General features: G+C 40.1%; 1 protein-coding gene across 2 annotated transcripts; it reads left to right on the top strand.

The window, feature by feature from the left end:
• Window positions 1–8,711: 8,711 nt before the first annotated feature.
• On the top strand, window positions 8,712–17,906 carry LOC131230659 (auxin transporter-like protein 1). Of its 2 annotated transcripts, XM_058226559.1 has the most exons (9): window positions 8,712–8,967; window positions 11,277–11,462; window positions 13,422–13,534; window positions 14,040–14,223; window positions 14,463–14,557; window positions 14,636–14,843; window positions 15,243–15,338; window positions 15,457–15,500; window positions 17,523–17,663. In XM_058226559.1, the coding sequence occupies exons 1-8, from the start codon at window positions 8,791–8,793 to the stop codon at window positions 15,469–15,471; spliced, it is 1,074 nt and encodes a 357-aa protein (XP_058082542.1). In that variant the 5' UTR covers window positions 8,712–8,790; the 3' UTR covers window positions 15,472–15,500; window positions 17,523–17,663. The 2 variants fall into 2 exon arrangements, with proteins under 2 accessions (XP_058082542.1, XP_058082541.1); XM_058226558.1 differs by having other exon boundaries at window positions 8,721–8,967; window positions 15,243–15,500; window positions 17,523–17,906.
• The last annotated feature ends 864 nt before the right edge of the window (window positions 17,907–18,770 follow it).

Here is an 18,770-nt window from a genome sequence, read left to right as displayed (position 1 = left end):
CGAGGCATCGTAAATACAATAAATCCGTCACTCCCGGAGGGAAGAGTGAGGACAGGAGCGACCCAGATGGTCCTTTAACTCCATAAATGCTCGCTCACAGCGTCACTCCAAATAAACTCGCGCCCTTCCGAGTCAACCTGGTCAACGGCCGCAATACGAGAGAAGCCCTCAATAAAACGCCGGTAGTAGCCCGCTAAACTAAAGAAACTACGGATCTCGGACGCAGTCGTGGGTTGGCCCCACCTGACGCACCGCCTCAACCTTCGAGGGGTCCATGTGACACCCTCCTCGTCATCACGTGACCGAGGAACTTCACTTCCTCTGCCAAAACTCGCACTTCTCCAGCTTCGCATACAATCGGTGTGCGCGGAGGGTCTGCAACGTAACCTCCAAATGCCGCTCGTGCTCCTCACCGTCCAGGCGGACGGTGGAGCCCACCGTGATGATTGTGTGGGCCCACTCCTTGGGAGCAATGTTGGTTTGACGTCCACATTGTAAGTATAATGTTGGTTAAATGTCCGCATTACGACTCTCCCTAGGGCCCATTGATAGGTCGTACTTGTTGTGTGTAAGCCGTCTAGGCCGTCTGCATTGTAAGGATAATTCATCACTTTATAACATGCTTAGTACAACTCCAAGATACATGCCCATACGCATCATATGCATGCTTGATATGAGGAATGTTAGATTATAGCATAAGCCGTTAGGCTAAGGCATTTATGGGATTCCTTATGAGACGGAGTGCCCCCACATGAGTGCGTGGTACGCACAAGATTACTGCATGATTTGACGATGTGACTCATGCATTCTGCATATGTGTGACTTGATCACTACACGCCCTAGCGACATCAGGGTCGTGGCCTCCACAGGCACATCGTGGAAGGTCGTATCAGATACCGAAAATATTGGCTCTAGCATTGTGGGCACTTAGGATGTCCTTGAGAGAAAATTTCAGAACCTTTTTGGTACCAGGAGATGCTCCAACATCGAGACTGAGTGGATACACGAGCGCTCGAGTGCCGAATACCAGTAGGCCGCGTCTCCCACTGTATTGTGGTCGGTTGGAAGGGGGTGTGGCCTTATCCGCCTGAGTGAGGGGGCTATAGGCTAGGCTGAGTTTGACCATCTCGCAAATGAGTCCGCTATCGACGAGCTGGGTAGGTATTGACAGACTACTGGTCAGGCGGATAGTGTGGTCTCTTCCACTTGCTTGATTGTGCAGCTAGGGAGGGGCAATCAGTGTGAAGTGTACTAAACCTCGGTGATATCCAGAGAGGAACTGTACTGATATGTGTACTTGACGAGTACTGGCATGCTTGCTTTGCATCTCGCATATGACATTTGACTACATAGGCCTCGCATCACATGGCCTTGGTATGGCCGATAGCATTCATGTCTTGCATTATATAGCTTTGGTACAGCTGATAGCATTCATGGACTTACCTTATATTTCCGCATCACTCTGATAGTGTACACTTAGCACTTGCCTTGCGCACACACTTACACTACCCTCTAAGCTTTTGTAAGCTTATACACGACCGTTGCGTGCAGGTAGTGTTGGACAGCAGCAGCGCTGAGGCAGGAGTGCGCATCAGTTTATTTTGAAGCTTTTTGATCACCTTGTATTTCCCTTTCCCCTTTGTACTTAAAAGTTTTTGATATAGTGGATATGTGGTGATGTTGTTTTGTGACTTGGTTATGCTTGTGGTTATGCTCCATTAAAAAATAATATTTCATACTGAAAATCCTCATTGTAGGATCCCAGGATTGGAATCTGGCATATAAGTGCCGGAATCCGAGAGTGGAGTACTATGGAGGCTGTCGGCGCCGGATTCGGCGATCGAGAATTTTGTGAGCTCGTTTTCCGAGTTTGGGGCGTGACAAACGCCTCTGTGTCACTCTCCTCAGATAGATTCACTGAATCCTTCCCGCCTTCAGAGCTTCCTTCTTATTTCTTGAGTGTCCTGCAATTATGTTTCATGTGCCCCTTCTTGCTTCAATGCCAACACCCATCTTTGTATTTCGGTCCCTTGGACTTCTTCCTTGACTTAGAACGTCTGTGTTTATTACCACCTTTGTTCATTGATCTTCTTCTTCCTTCAACGTTTAGAGAATTCCCTGAGTCCCCTGAAACTCCTGATGCCTTTCTTTTATATTCTTCGCTGAGAATTAGACCGGCCATATCATTAAATTTTAGTTTTGTCGACCCTAAAGAATTGCTCACAGCAATCATCAAACTATCCCAACTTCTGGCAAATTGGACAAGATCAATAGCACCCTGACCTCATCCTAAAAAACAATGCCAACGGATTCCAACTGGCTCGTGACTGTATTGAACTCGTTTAGATGTTCAGCCACGCTCCCACCATCTGACATCTTCATGTTGAATAGTTGTTTCATAAGATGAACCTTGTTGGACGCTGAGGGTTTTTCATACATAGTGGCTAGGGCTTCCATTAATTCTTTTGTAGTTTTCATCTTAGATATATTGAAGGCGACGCTTTTAGACAAAGAGAGTCGGATCGTTCCTAAAGCCTTCCGATCCAATAAAAATCATTCATCATCTGTCGTATTTTCTAGTTTATTCTCTTTTCCTCCTAAAGGAATATAGAGGTCCTTCTAATACAGATAATCCTCCATCTGCATCTTCCAGAAGGCAAAGTTTGAACCATCAAACTTCTCAATTCTAGTCTTCCCTTCTTCCGTCATTGCTCCCAATAGAACTAAACCAATAGCTTTGATACCAGTTGTTGCGCAGCACGCCAACAACGCAGTGAACCGAGATCCAATCTCCAGTCTCACCCACAAACGATAAACAAGAAGAAATATAAACTAGAAAAGAATCAAATCAATCTAAATAAACTACAAGACAAAATATGCGTGGAAAAACCTCAACATGGGTAAAAAACCACGGATGCAAACTTCCACTATGAAGAAAAATAAAGATTACAAGGCAATATACTAACCTTTTCCTTAAAAGCACAGAGAAAACCCTCTGCTCATACTTTAGAATAACTCCCAAAAAATCTAGAAAAGCCCTAGGGACCCCTATTTATAGTTTAGGCAACTCCCCTTTCGCACTTCCGCAAAAATCGACTCAAAAATCCATAGTCTACATCAAATCCAGAAACGAATCTACGTAACCTCGACTGGTCGAGCATACTACTCGATTGGTCGAGCGGACCCTCGACTGGTCGAGTAGGGGCCTTGATCGGTCACGCACCTCGGAACCCAAAACTTAATGCTCGCTGGAATCTGAGTCGAGCAGTCCTCGACTGGTCGAGCAGGGCACTCGACTGGTAGAGCGGCCCCCAGATATAGCTCCACATCTCAACAGTATTGAATGTAAATGACATGCTTATTGTCAGCCGTAGCATGTCTGAATCGATACGTTGAAAATTCATTTGTCGAGAACATTTGAAATGAAAAATTTAAGGCTACAAAGAAGATTTTCGGCATAAATATGCACAGAGATAGAAAGAGGAGCATATTACAATTATCTCAGTTGGAGTATCTTGAGAAGGTATTTGTGAAGTTTGGAATAGAGAAGGCTAAGCCAGTTAGCACATCCCATGTTGCTCACGTTAGGCTTTCTTCAAAGTAATGTCTTATTATAGATAATGAAAAACAAGTTATGTCTCGTGTGCTCTATTTAAACATAGTTGACAGTTTAATATATGTCAAAGTCTCTATAAGACCAGATATTTTACATGTAATTGGTGTTGTGAGCAGATACATAGCTAACCTTAGTAAGGAACATTGGAAAGCAATGAAATTGTTACTTCAATATATATGAGGTATAACAAACTACGTCTTGACATTTCAAAAATCAGAGGAAAAGTTGGTAGGATATGTGGATTCAAATTATGTAGGGAACGTCGACAATATAATGTTGACTTTTGATTACTCGTTTGTATTTACGGGTGAAGCGGTCAATTGAATGTCAAAGCTTAACTATGTGATTGTCCTTTCTACAATCGAAGCTGAGTATATGGATGTGCCAGAAACTTTTAAGTAAGGTATTTGGTTACGAGAAATAATGAAGAAACTTGAGTTAATTTTTAGCAGGAGGTTGTGCCAATTAATTATGACAGTGAAAAAGCGATCGATTTGGTGAAGAATTTGGTTTATCCTTTTCATACTAAACATATTGATATACATTATCATTTTATCCGACGTGTGTTGAAGGAATGAAGTTTGACTCTTAAAAAGATTCATACGAGCATGAATCTAACAGATATATTTAAAATATGATTCCCACAAAGAAGTTCCAATTTTATTTTGATTTCTTAGGTTTGACAAAAGTTTAATGAAAACAAAGTATGCATGAGAAGCAAAGATGATTAGATATAATTGTAATTCTTGTTAGCCTTTATTTCTTTTTAGACTCATGACTAATTTCCAAATGATATTTCACTTGTTGATGCATTTTTTTTCTACGCTTTGCATATGTGTCGCCTATCTCCTTGCCATGTATGTGTTGCCAGAAGAAAATTAAATATCTTTAGAGTTTTGGTCGTGCATACATGTAACGTGTGACGTGCGTCCTTGGCGAAGAGATCTCTTTATCCTTATTATTTTTTAATACAAATTTACAAATCTATATCTTGATATTCAATACGATAGTGCCGACGTGAGACCGCTTTTCATTCGTTGAATTTGATTGTGCAGATCGGTTCAAAAAGATCTATCCTTTTATATTTAGGGTTGCGTGGAAGTCATTAAAAGATTTATTTTCATTGTTCTAAAGTTCGCAGACAGACGGTGGTGGTAGAAATCATTCGTTCAGCACAATTTTCCTAAAGTGGGGCGTACAGAATGCAGTGGGGCGTATAGAATATAGTACAAAATAGAGACGGACCATCTTAGCATGTGGGCCCTGTAGCACCGACGTACTCAATCCAATCCTGAGTCGCGACGGTTCGCGGATTAGCTGCTTACAGGTGCCAGACTCGCTACTGAAGTGACGCCCCCAAGTTCTGTGGACCCTACCATGATGTATGTTTTGTATCCACGCTGTTTATCTATTTGGAGAGATCACATATCCAAAGAATGAGGTAGATACAAAGCTGTAGTGGATCCCACCACAGAAAATAGTGGGGAGAGTGATTACCACCGTTGAAGCATTCCTAAGGCCCATCATCGTGTTTATTTGAAATCCAAATTGTTTAACACAGACAAGAAAGAAGGCAAAACACAAATATCAGATTGATTGAAAACTTTTTTGGTCCATAGAAATTTTTAATGGTGGACGTCACTCTCCCCACTGTTTTTTGTGGTGGGGTTCACCAGAGAATTGGATTTGACTCATTCTTTATATCTTGCCCTAAAATGATCTCTCCAAATGGATGGACGGAGTGGATATAAAACATACATCATTGTGGGGCCCACAGAAGTTGGTGATATCACTTCAGTAGTGAATCTCGCTACTCAACTTATCAGTACCGAATCCGCGTCCGTCGCGACGGAGGCGAAAAGAACTAGTTACAATCTTATCAGCGCTTCCGCATGATTGCTCCTCCACGGAAGGAGGAATTATAGAGAAACGTGGCTTATATCTTTGGAGTGTACATGAGTTTTCGATTTTTGATAAGTGGGGCCATATTTCGGTAATCCAGACCATTGATCTATTGGTGACCTCTGTTGATGGATCGTTCCCGTGAAATCTCCAACAACGGATGATTTTATTTTCTAAAATTAAGAGAGTTTTGAGTTTAATGTTGATCATTTTTGTTTTTCTCTTCCTAACCGTTCATCTCTAGGCTAAAAATCCGAAGGCTAAGATTTTCGTATCGATTAGATTTTTTGAGGAATATCCATCCACCGTGGTGCGCGTCAGAGCAATTGTCTGAATGCTTGAACTGAAATCTTGTGTATGCTATGCATGGATGCGGGAGGGAGCTGGAAGCGGATTACGTCCAGCAGGGCTCTGTAGGGCCCACTGTGAGGTAAGAACTTTATCCGTACCGTTCATAAAAATTTTAAGATAAATTTAATTAATGAGACCAAAATTGAGCCAGATCAATGGCTGAGGTGGACCATAGAATGGAATTAAACGTCCATCATTGAAAAAATTATTGTGGGCCACAGAAGATTTGGATCAAGTTGGAATTTGTATTTTCCCTTCATCCAGATCTATTTGACCTTGTGAACAGGTTGGATGGAAAATAAGAATCACGGTGGGGCCTAGGAAGGTTTCAATGGTGGGCATCATTATCATCCGTGCTTCCCGTGGTGTGTTATTTATAACCCTTGGATCTTCCTAATGTTTTTGTCTTGCATCTTAAAATGATCTGAAAAAATGGATGAACGGTGTGGATAATGATCATACATCACGACAGGTCCCACAGAGCCCCTGCCAGGACGAAGTTCCGTCCAGAAAGGGACAGGACGCAATCTGCTACCGAGAGAGCTAGCCATCTTTGAATTTTCCAATGCAATGGAAGTTTGATTATCGACGACTCCTGTGTTAGTTCTTCACAAATTTAGAAATGGTAGTGACTTATTTTTATCGCATGTGGGGCACTGATTTTAAGATATTAATACCATCCAAACTGTGGACCATCTTGTGGATGGTTTATATCTCTAAAATCACGCCGATCAAGCAATTCAAACCATCACAAGTAATATCTACCAAATGGACGGTTATTAGTAAAAATATTTCATGTGCCGAATTTAAAAGAGAAAAATATGAGAGTTAATGTTATCTTTTTGTGTAACTTATTTGGTTCGGGGATTTGGACGGCTTGGATTTCCGTGCGACTATACCGTGTGTGCGGTTGATGAGTTTCCACCATTTTTTAAAGTTGTACAGAAAAAACACACAGTACGTAACCTGAGAGCAGTTCAGGGGTTAATCGGGCAACAGTAACACCTTAGAGGGTTTTTTCATTCCATTTTATGGCTTTTTACCAAAAAGTTAGTCAGTGGAAATCTCTCTCATGTGGACCACACCATAGGAAAAGGTGTTGATTGAAAGCACACCATTAAAAATTTCCTAGGGCCTACTTTAAGCAGATCCATAATTTTTATTGCCATAAAACCAGTTGATAAGGTCAAAAAGAACTAGATGAATAGAAAATATAAATATAAGTTTGATCCAAAACTTTTGTTCCCTACAAAAGGTTTTTAATTGTCATTTGCCATATTTTCCAATGGTGTGGTCCATTTAAAATTTGGATCTTCTTAATATTTGGGCTAACATCCTAAAATCATCTTAAATAACGGATTGTCGGTATGGATATACAAAAAAGGTCATTAAGATGGGTCGCACAGGGTAAGATTAACACCTACTAAGGTGTTACTCGGGTAACACCCAATCTGCTCCTGCCTAACTAGGGCTGTAAACTTGCCGGGCCTGGTGTAGTCTCGGCCCGGATTTTGAAGTATTTCGGGCCGGGGAGTCGGCCAGTCCTTTTCAAATTCTGAATTAGTGGCCCGAGCCCGGCCCATTTATAACCCTCACCTAACCTTTGTATAAATGATATCACTGCAGGCGGGGTACCACAACGTGTGGTACCGCACCATATTTACCTCTAAGATACTATCGTTTTTGGAAATCAATTCCATGAAAAAGGTACGCTCCATCACAGAGATCATCATGAAAAAATATACGGTGGTTTTACTGATCAGGTGGGTCTCGACATTAGAATCGTTGGATGACCGTTGGTGTGACTCAACATACAGTTATAGACCATTTATTGAGTCGACCATTGTGATTTTTTAGAATGATAATCTTCATCTGGGCATAACTTATTTTCATGGTATTGACCTGCTAAAAAAAGGCATTTTGGCGGGAAAGATTGTACTTTGCGGCAACCTGTTATTTCATACTATGGCAGAGCTTGATGGTTTATACTCATGCACTCATAAATCGTACACGTGGGATGTACTTGGCTCAAACTAAGCCCTCAAAATCGTGGGACCCACTGAAACTAGACCGCAAGCCTAAATCCAGATAGATCGAAGGGTCCTAACTACTGTTTATTGAACATTTATCTATTGGACACCAGTCAATGGCTACTTTTAGTTTTAGCCGTCCATTACCAGATAAGTGGGTCCCATTATATCGAATGATCTAGTTTTGGTTAATCCCGCGAAAAATATACATTTGTTTTAGTGCATGTGTATGAACCATCAGACTCTGCCACGGTACCAAAGACTTTCTCTGACAAACGTGTGTCCCAAAATAGGATTCGGATTGCGTAGAAACACACCACCGAGGTCGGTACTGGAAGCAGATTGAGTACTGTGTAACTCAGTACGCTATATTCTGAAGAACCTCTGTGGGCCCCACAGTGGTTTTTACAGATCATTCCCCAAAAACGAGATAGATCCAAAGCTCAAGTGGACCATATCAATCTTCCCTTTCATCTGGGTCTGTTTGACCAAATCAACAGTTAGGAAGACAAATATGGTCGGCCTTTGGAAGATTTCAACGATAGCCGTTATTGCCCGACTTTTTTCGGTGGTGTGGTTGATTTGAAATCTGGATTTTTCTAAATTTTAAGATGACGTACTAAAATGATCTGAAAAATTTGATGGACAGTGTGGATATAACACATATATCTTGGCAGGGCCCACAGAACTTTGCCACGTCAATACAGTACCTACCTCGGTGCAGCTCGTTCTTCACTTCTTCTATGTTAAAATTTTAATACCGAAAATACCCCTCTTTAGTGTAGTAGTAGTTGTCGCAGTAAGTCTGCTCTACAGTAGTTCATTCCAAGCACAGTTCCTCTCTCTCTCTCTCTCTCTCTCCCTCCAAGTTGGGTTCTTGGTGTGACAGTCATGACTGGAGAGGAAATGGGGATTGGCCGTGGAGGTGAACAGAGAGGCATGGAAGGAAGCAATAGAGAAGAGAAAGGTATGGAAAAGAAGGCGACGTCGTTTCAGAGAGTTTGGAATGTTGCAATTTGGCATGGTGGCTCTGTTTATGATGCCTGGCTCAATTCAGTTGCTGTTCAGGTTCTTTTCCTTTCTTTCTTTCTTTCGAATTAACATTTTATCTCATGGCAAACTGAGTCTCTGTAAAGAGATTTTCTTATTCGTTTCTGGAATCATGAATTTATGTTTGGAATGAAGATAAAAGACAATTGATGTGGTTGGGACCTTCTTAAATTTCTAAATAGCTAGCGGTTATGAGGAAATGCTTGCAATGGAATTAGGCCCAAGAAGAAACTGTTTCCAGGCGTTTCTGTGCATCCAAATGCGAGAAATGACCCAAATTATGGAAATGGATTCTATAATTCATCATTTCCACCAAACCAATCAAGTTTTCTTTTGTATTAATGCTATATATCTTGATTTCTCTGGTGGTGGTATCGATAGCAACAACCTCAACCAAATCTTTTGGCTGGAAAAGGTGCGGGAATCCGCTTTCCAAGTACCTGGTCTTTTCAATGCCAGGCAACCCCAGACAATTCCCACTGAAATGTGTTTTTGACACACTTTCAAACATGATCTGAGTAGTTTGAGAGAAGATCCTTGCATCTATTTATTTATTTTTTAATTTTTAGATGGTGGCATGTTTGAGAGATGTTGGTTCATTCATGTGGTGGGCCTCTTACAGTGTCTACATTGCAGTCTCCAAAACCAGTCAGTAAGGTCATCAGGTGGGCCATATGCACATAACCCACCAACAGTCCATATTCAGTGTTCACATGTTGCCCACCAAATTACCAGAACAGCCCGATTTCCTACCCACAGCACATTAAATGCATGACACACCTGATCAACAACTTCAGATGTTGCACATGCGCCACATTAGCACGGGTGGGGCGAGTACCAACTGATGGGGATTTTCTCCTCATTGCTGGATTCGATGAAATCGAACCAGTTTCGATGTCATCAATAATTGTGGGATTTTTCACCACTGATCGCTGGAGAGTTTTTGTCCTGTTCCGATATCATTGACGGACTTTCGATGGTATCAAAGGCTGTCATCGAGAGACCTTAGATGACATCGATAATTGTTGAAAATTTTCACCCCTGGTTGCTAGACAGTTTTGGCCATGTTTCGATATCATCAAAGGACCTCAGATGATATTGACAACTGTCATCGAGAGATCGTCGATATCATTGAAGAGTTACACAGATGCGATTGCGGAAACGCAGATTCTGCGGAAATTGTTTCCCATTTTGATTATACCTCTTTCTATTCTTATATAAAGGGGTGTATGCGGGATTGGTGTGTATTCCAGGGTTTTCTAAGGTTTTCTAAAAATACTCTAAGAGGGCTTAGGGCTATCAAAGGAAAGAGAGAGAAAGAGAGAGAGGAAGCTCGTGGAAGGGAGATTCTGCTCGTAGAGGTGATCTACTTCACAGTCCATGTCTCAGCGCTTCTACGTCCTCTTGATCGGTGAGATCCCTCTGTTTTTCCATTATTCTCTTATTGTTCATCCACTCATGCGTGAGTGAAGAAGTTTTGATCCAAGCGGTGTTTGCTTTTGATCAGTTGTAACGTTTTGCTTTATAGTGGATTGTTAATCTGGACGAGGTCCCGTGGTTTTTACCTCTTTGAGGGTTTTAATTTCCACGTAAAATTCTCTAGTTTCGTATGGTTTATGCTTTGATTGTTTTTCATTGCATTATTATTCTATAATTCTGGTTTGTTCTGGAGGGCTAGATCCTAAGGTTTTGTGCAAGGCCCCCAACACCATCCAGGTAGCTACTCTTGCTAGTAGTTATGGCTCTAGTCTTTATTTTAATGCTGGTTTGAATCCTTGCTCAAAAATATTTTCTGTTTTTACCTTCTTTTGTAATGAAGTGGATTAATGTTTGTAAGAAAAAATAATGGAAAATGGGTTTTGAGTGCATTTTTAATTATTCAAGAGACTCTAAGATTAATTGTTCATGGTCACATATATAATTCAGAATATTTCAAAATAGTTATGCTCTTTTTGGTTGCTTTGTGGACTGTAAAATGGTTAATTAGTGGCACATTTTGAAAGATTGTGGAAAGCTCAAAATCTCACTTTCATTGCGACGAAAATTGTTTCTAGCCCAACTAGAAGATATGTATAAATGATTTCAAGCATGATAAATGATGAAACTACATTGGTTCCACTGCAATTTTCTGAGCTATAACCTGAAAAATCAAGCATGCTAATGTGGTGTGTTGATGATTTGTTTTGAATTCAGCCTTTTTCACTTCTCTTTCTTATTTAGAGGAAAAAGATGGGGAAATGTATTACAAGTTTCAAGCAGTCACATCAGTTTTTACAGCGTATTTAATGATAGTGGGAGTGTTTTCTCTGTGGACTGTTCATTATCAGGTTGGATCTTTGATCCTTACCCTACCCTACACCTTTGCTCAAATGGGTTATTGGTTCGGGATTGGTTCCCAGTTTCTTTATGGTGCGTTTGGGTGCTGGAGTGTCTATCTTATCACTCTATTTCACGCCGAGGCTTCACGAAGGACCAGAGCCACTGGTGCCATACATGAAAAACATGTTCTTCAGGTTGGCTTTTCCTTCAACATACAAAACCCTCTGATTCTCTTCCCTCGCATGTTAGGTTATCAATAAAAAGATCATTTCCTTTTACTCCTGTTAGAGTGTAGTATTTTTCTTCTTTCTTGTTTTCAGTGCTCCTATAGGAGAACCCTAGCTCTAATACCATGTTATCAATAGTTATAAATTTGGAAAAATTGTTGATCAAAGAAAAAAGACCCACAACCCTATTTCATTATACAAGTGGTCCAGTGTCCTAAGGGAGCACCAAGGATGAGAAATAAGAAAAATACTACACTCCAAAAATTCCCTTTTCTAGTTTTTTGAAATGTAACTTGCCTGTGAATTGTCTACACTCTGGCATCTGATGCTAACTGCTTTCAACTACCATTCCATCATATCCTGTCACATTTTCTTTGGTGAATGAAATATGAAGGATTTTAGGCTTATTTTATATCCATCTGGGAAATTATTACCATACCTCATTGACATTAGACTCTAATAATCATAGAATGTTATGCAATCATGATTGTACAACCAATTTGTGGAACTAGTTCGGATTTTGTAGCTAATGATGCAGCCATTCTAACCATGTTTTGTAGATTTTAGGAATTTGAGTCTTCTAAAGATTCCTCATCATTTGTCGAAGGCCACTCGGAACCTCTGTTAGACATGGCATTATCAGAAAACACCGAGCATGTGTATTTTATTTGCAATAGAGTTACCCAGGCATAATTAAGTATCAGATAAAACAGAATTTTAATGTAGTAGGCATGTAGCTTCAGTGACGGTGATCCTTATCCTAATATTCAATTTAGGGTCCGTTTGGGCTTGGGATTCTGCAAAATGGGGATTAAACCTAATCCTAATTTTGGCAGGCAACATGCCCATCATGTTGTTCTTGCTGCACCAGAGCAGCACATTTTTTCTGCTAAAATTGGAATTTTAGGTGGGTTTATTTATTTATTTATTTATTAACTTCCATAATTGCAAGTGGAGGAAAAAAGCAGCTTTGGTGCAGCGAATCTGACATGGAGGGCATGGGGCCCACCAAAATCACGATTAAACTTGATCCTAAGTTTGCAGGGTACACCTATCCTAAGGGAAAACCAACTAGGACGGCTTGATTATTTTCAGTCGCAGCTACTATATTCAACATTTTGTTCCCAAACATGGATGTATCAGTGTATTCCAAGAGGAATTTGTGGCAACAGACATGTTGGATACAATTGAAAGAAATAGTGAAAATAGCACAGGAAATGAAGAAATACATAGAAATGGAGTTTCCCTTGTGGAGCTTTAAAATATCATGAGTGTATTAGAAGTTTAGAACATGACAAGAAATGAAAGCTGCATTTCAACATATTTTCGACTGGATTACAGTCTGCTGCAGAGAGCTACGATTAACTGATTGCATAGTTTTGGAAATTTTGGGTTTTGCTCAAGGAATAGCTGTTAAAACTGTAAGCCAAATGACTCCTATACTACGATTTTTTCTACTTAGCAGAGATAAGAAAATCATGTCACAGGACTCCTAAAAAACATAGCCACAAACACCCTAAATGATGAAGGGGATATAACAAGTTCCATCATTTTTCGCACGAGGAAAAAAAAAAAAAAAAAAGCTTCAAGAGTCTACTGTCTGAAAGAGAGTAAAATAATCCAAAATTCCATGAGCTGATCTAAAACCATCTTCTCAATTAGAGGACATAATTAGACATTACCTTCTAGTTTTCTTTATTTATATGAGTTGTTGAACAATACATGAGCCAATCTGATCTTTAATAGTTTTACTATTTGAGCCGTGGGGCAAACATATCGAATGATAGCCTTAGATGCTTTTCTATCAACAACCAGCAAATTAAAACCTGCATCTGAATGTTCTTCTTCTTTTGCTACATGAATTATACCTTTATGCTTGTGAGATTATTGTGACTTATTCTTCATTTTGATATTTATTCTATTCAGTACCATGAGGTGATCAGCATAGTAGCTGGAAAGACGCTCGGTAATTTGGTTCTTGCATTCAACATGACTGCTCTGATCTTTGTGTGTGTTTTGCAACTCATAGCATGTTCCAGGTAAAGTGGTCGCTCTATGATATCCTAAACTTGTGTGGCCAACCCCCAAATTGTCAGAATTTAATTTTCAAAAACTAAGAAAAAAAAAAGAAGTTAAACTGCGACTGAAATTATGATGAATGCATGTGAAAATTAATACTTCTATACTCTTTTCTTAAGACACATTGAAATGGTCATGGAATCGTGTCTGGCTCATTAATCGAGTGTACATATCAAAACTACTGGCGTAGACTATGTTTGAGATGGGGTTATGCTTGTCTTTGACACTTTTAAGTTAAATCAGAAAACTCACTAACATACACAAAAATGATGTTAGTAAAGCTTGGGCATCCGGTCCTGAAGCTTAGAAAATTCTTACCCCAGAACGGTGTTAGCAGGACACATCAAAATGGTGACGTACTCTGCTGTGACCATAAAATACTCAAACTGTTAACTTCATTAACATGTCTTCCTCTGTTGAGATGGTAAATTGGAAGTCTTAAGATACTCTTACCTGGTGATGCAGCCATGTCTACTACATGAACTCAAGCTGGAACAAGCGGCAGTGGCTGTATTTGTTTGGAGCTCTTGCAATTCCAACAGTCCTGTTGCCTTCCGTTCACAATTTTCGTGTTGCTTCATTTCTGGGCATTGCGACAACCAGCATTACTTCAGCCTATATGGTGGTAGCTGCTATTCAGCATGGTCAGGTGACGGCATCATCTTTTACATATTCTAGTTTGCAAGCTTCTTGGTCACATGTGCCTACGGGGCATGTGTATCAGACATCTGAAGCCGTGCATCAGGTGGGCCACACACATATAAATGGTGGAGGCTGAAGAAAATTGTCAATGGTCCACATCAACTTACTTGGGTGACCTACCTGATGACTGGACAAGCATGATGGGTGCATTTGAATTCACAAAAGAATTTCGTTACGAACTTTTAGATCGCAAATGTGAAGCATCAAGGACCCAAAAACATGGTGGATTTCTTTACTGGAGCCACCAACATTCTTTTCACGTTCGGAAGCCAAATCGCCATGTTAGTATTACATTTCTAGATTTTTCAATGCTCCTTTTTCGTTGTATCATTACATTACGAATAGTTGCATTGTCGCAGTGAATTAATGGAGGCCATGTGGAAGCCTAACAAATACAAGTATGTATATATATGTACGGTGTTGTACACCTACTTATTAACTATACCGAATTCTGTTGCGGTTTACTGGGCATATGGAGACATCCTACTACACCGATCGAATGCATTCGGTGTTTTGCCCCCCTCAAAGACAAAAAATGTATGCATAATTGCCATGATTTTGCATCAGGTAGCTTCTATGTGCTCTCATCTCTAAACTGGTTCGACTGAGTGGTATGTGAACTGTCACGCAACTGGGGTCCAGTTGCAAAGATGGTCCGATAATTGGAACTGTCCATGTTCTGGAACTGGTCCCCGGTATGAAACTTATGCCGCCCAGATGGTTTTTTATGGTCACATTTAAATACAGAAATCATGGTTAGGAACATCCTTTAAATGTATTTTTGGACCATAGCCTATTCAAAATTTTGCCTAGAGAATGGACTGCTGATTATCCGACCATCTCTGCATGTAGGCCCCAATGGAGTGAGACGTGCTGGTTCTCTTGAGTCGTGACATAGGCAATATGAACTTTGTTAAAAGCTTCTGTGTCATTCTTGTGTTCTTCCCTTCTCTTTTTTTCTTGCAGTATGTAGCATTTCTGCTGAATGCAAACCCATTATTTCTGGCATGGGAAAAAGTCGTTGGAGTTCACACTAGCAGGAGATTTATGCTTAGAGCATTGGTGAGAGTGCCGGTTGTGCTTGTTATCTGGTTTTTCGCATTGGCAATTCCATTTTTTGGACCAATAAACTCCATCATGGGTGCATTCCTTGTTTCCTTCTCGGTCTACATTATTCCAGGTGTTGCTTTTATGAAAGCTTATTCAAAGAAGCAATTAGAAACTGTAAGTAAACTACCCATTTCTCTTATTGTGGTTTTGCATTTCTTCTCCAATATTACAAACTACCTACAGCAAGTTTCAAATTCATTTATTAGTGTTCAAAACCCAGGTTCAACTCTAAAATCAATAGTTGAGTTTGACTCTACCATGGAAATGAAAGATTCAAAGTAGATTGAAAATAAGACAGCTTTTGAGTCCACAAGGGTAGGATTATCATAGTTCAGAAACCCGAAAACCTGACTCAACTTGATGCCCAGTCAGGTGTGGTCGACTTGAAGATTCGGATGAGTCTTTACTTGACTCGACATTCAATAATTAAAATTATTTTTATTCAAAGTAGTAATAAATGTTTAAAATGGCTCTCAATAGAAATATGTCAGTTACATATAGTTGTCCAATTATAGTTCAAAAACTCACTGACTCTATTCAAAACTCAGCTGCATCAACTCGACTAGGTGAGATTTTGAGGGAGTCCCTATGAAACTCAAATCTGAGAGTGACTCAGCCAGTCAATGGGAGACTCATCGACTCGACTTGCTAACTCAGGCAACTTGATGCGATTGGCTCTAACTCGGGCCACGTCACTCAACTTGTCAGGCCTGTTGCTAATTATAAGTGAAAAAATAAATAAATTTAAATATTTATATAAAGTTAACTAATTTAAATACTTCCTCCCATCCCTGCTGTTGTTAATTTATAGTTACTGCCTATCAAGTCAAGTCAAGTTGAGCCTTTGAGTCAGCTCAACTTGAATGAACATTGAGTCGAGTTTTTAAACCATGGTTGCAACTGTGGTATGTGGTGTATTGTTTATAGGGTTCTGCTATTCTAGAGGTCGTGGGTTAAAACAGTCTCTCCTTTAATATATCAAAAGGAGCTATTTTCATGTGACTGACTCGGTTCGAGTCATCATGGATCGCATTGAGTCGATTCTGTGAGTCAACTCAATGAGTCTTGCCAAGTCGAGAATGAGTTAGTTTCCTAGTGACTCATCGAGTTTGCTCATTGTTCACGGAGTTTTAGAACTCCTGTGTTTGTTGCTGGCACGGCATATGAGAGATACCAAGGGAACGCGTTTGGATCATGGTATCGGTCCATCTAGGATTGGCGAATACATACAATTCAAATTCGATTGGCACATAGTATCAGTTTAACATGAATGTATTGGCCAATCTTGCATAGACCAATGCAAGGATCCAAACCGGCACTGGAAATAACCAAATTGCAATTTCGATCATATTCATGTTGAAAGTCTAGCCTCCAAAGTGCAATTTCATTACTTCAAATTGGACTGAAAGAGATGCAACTGCAATTCAAGGACTCATTTCTCACTACGAATGACAGGAACATGATTGATTATTGTCTTATCCTCTTGATTTAATTGAACATTAGCAATTCAATTCAGCGGTGCATCCAAACGCACCTTGAAAGCAGAACATGGGTTTAAATTTCCATTCTTTTAGTGCTCATTGTATACTTTCTATGTCAGTATATTCGGAGGTTTTCTAACTTCTTGGAATGAATGACTAAAACCACTTCTAGTGGTGAACAAATAAATATTTAAGGATAAAAGGCTTGCTAATCCTGTGTGTGTGTAGACAGTGGCCCATCTACATGTCTCCACATGTCCCAAGGCGATGGGTTTGACATCCAAGCTATCCATCAGGTGGGCCCCACTAATGTAGATGCCATGCCCAAGAATCAGGTTGGTGCACTTACCACATGGGCTGCAATATTAGAAATGAGTGGATGGCATGGTAAAACATGGCTAAATTTTATTCAGCTGTCCATTTATTTTCATAAACTGTCCCATCTGATCAGTGGATTGGTGGGACCCTCCAGATCCGCTTCTTGGGTCTTGCACCCACACACCATGTTGCGACATGTTATGGTGTGTACATGGCCATTAAGTACACAACATGATGCATCTTTCTTACTTCTCTGTTCCTTCTATTGAGATGAAGTGTCCCTGAATTACCTAGTTTTGCATTTATATTTTTCCTACTCTGTTGTATTTATTTGCAGGCCGAAGACGAGATCGCAAAATGTGGACCGTTGATGTACTGGATAAGTGCCATTATAGCAACATGGGCATTTGTTTTTGGATTCGGTTTCGGAGGATGGGCGAGTGGGACAAACTTCATTAGGCAAATACAATCATTTGGGTTTTTTGACAAATGTTACCAGTGCCCATCAAAGCATTGAATATAGTTTTCTCTACTGTTTGGCATCTTCAGCAACAACTCTAGCAATGTTCTTCAAAAACACCAGTGACTATCTTTCCATCTTGTAAGTTAAGCTTGTTCATTTGTTCCTACTTCGTTGTAAGGTGAAATGGTAAAAAATAGAGTTTTGGGTATCCAAACATGGATTTCCCATATTCAATACTATAATTGAGAGGACCTGACCTGGCTTTGGACTGGGCATGGACCTGTTAACTCAGTCCATGGACGGCTTGGGTCTAGCATGCATGGCTTGATCAATTTTCGGGCTAGGCTTTGGCTCCAAGTCATTTTTGCCTGACCCAACTTCATATGTATTTGTCTTGTATCCTACAAGTATGTCATTCTAACCCTTGATTAGGCAACACATGAATCTTGAATGTGGATCGTTGATTTTGTTTCTCTGGGTGTTTATTTCGTTGTATATGGGTGGCCCACTTGATCAATTGATAGATTAGGAATATTCGAGTGGGAAATAGGGATTTATCAACTGACAGGCTGGTTGGGCCTGCTTCGCTAGATCCATGTTGGGCTCGGGCATTGGATAACCAACCCTGCTTCGTAGGGGTGCACACAGTTCGGTTCGGTCCCGTTCTGAGGTGAAATTGAAACCAAACCATTCCCAACAGACCGTTTGCACCCTAGAACCGAACAGCACCGGACTGTAAAAAACCAGTTCGGTTCTACGGTTCTGGGCTTTTTATAATCCAGTCCAATTGCATGAATTATTTTTATAATCCAATCTAATTGCATGATTTATTTTTATAATCCAATCCAATTGCATGGTTTTTTTTAATAATCCAGTTGAATTGCACGGTTCTTGAGAGACAGAGAGAGGCCATGAAAGAAAAAGAGGGGGGATTAAAGAAAAACTAAGTTTTTTTTTGTGCTTTTTATATTAAAAAAAATATTAAAATTTAAATATTTATTGACTGAAGGGTCCGGTTCCAAGTTCAGATCCAAGGTTGTCTTATGCTCCGGTTCACAGTCTGATTTGATTCTACAGAACACTGGAACCGAACTAACTGGTTCTTTGATTTTCGGCACTGGA

This window comes from Magnolia sinica, chromosome 17, assembly GCF_029962835.1.
Source record: "Magnolia sinica isolate HGM2019 chromosome 17, MsV1, whole genome shotgun sequence".
Classification (NCBI taxonomy): domain Eukaryota; kingdom Viridiplantae; phylum Streptophyta; class Magnoliopsida; order Magnoliales; family Magnoliaceae; genus Magnolia; species Magnolia sinica.
This window is presented reverse-complemented; position numbering and strand designations above follow the sequence as displayed.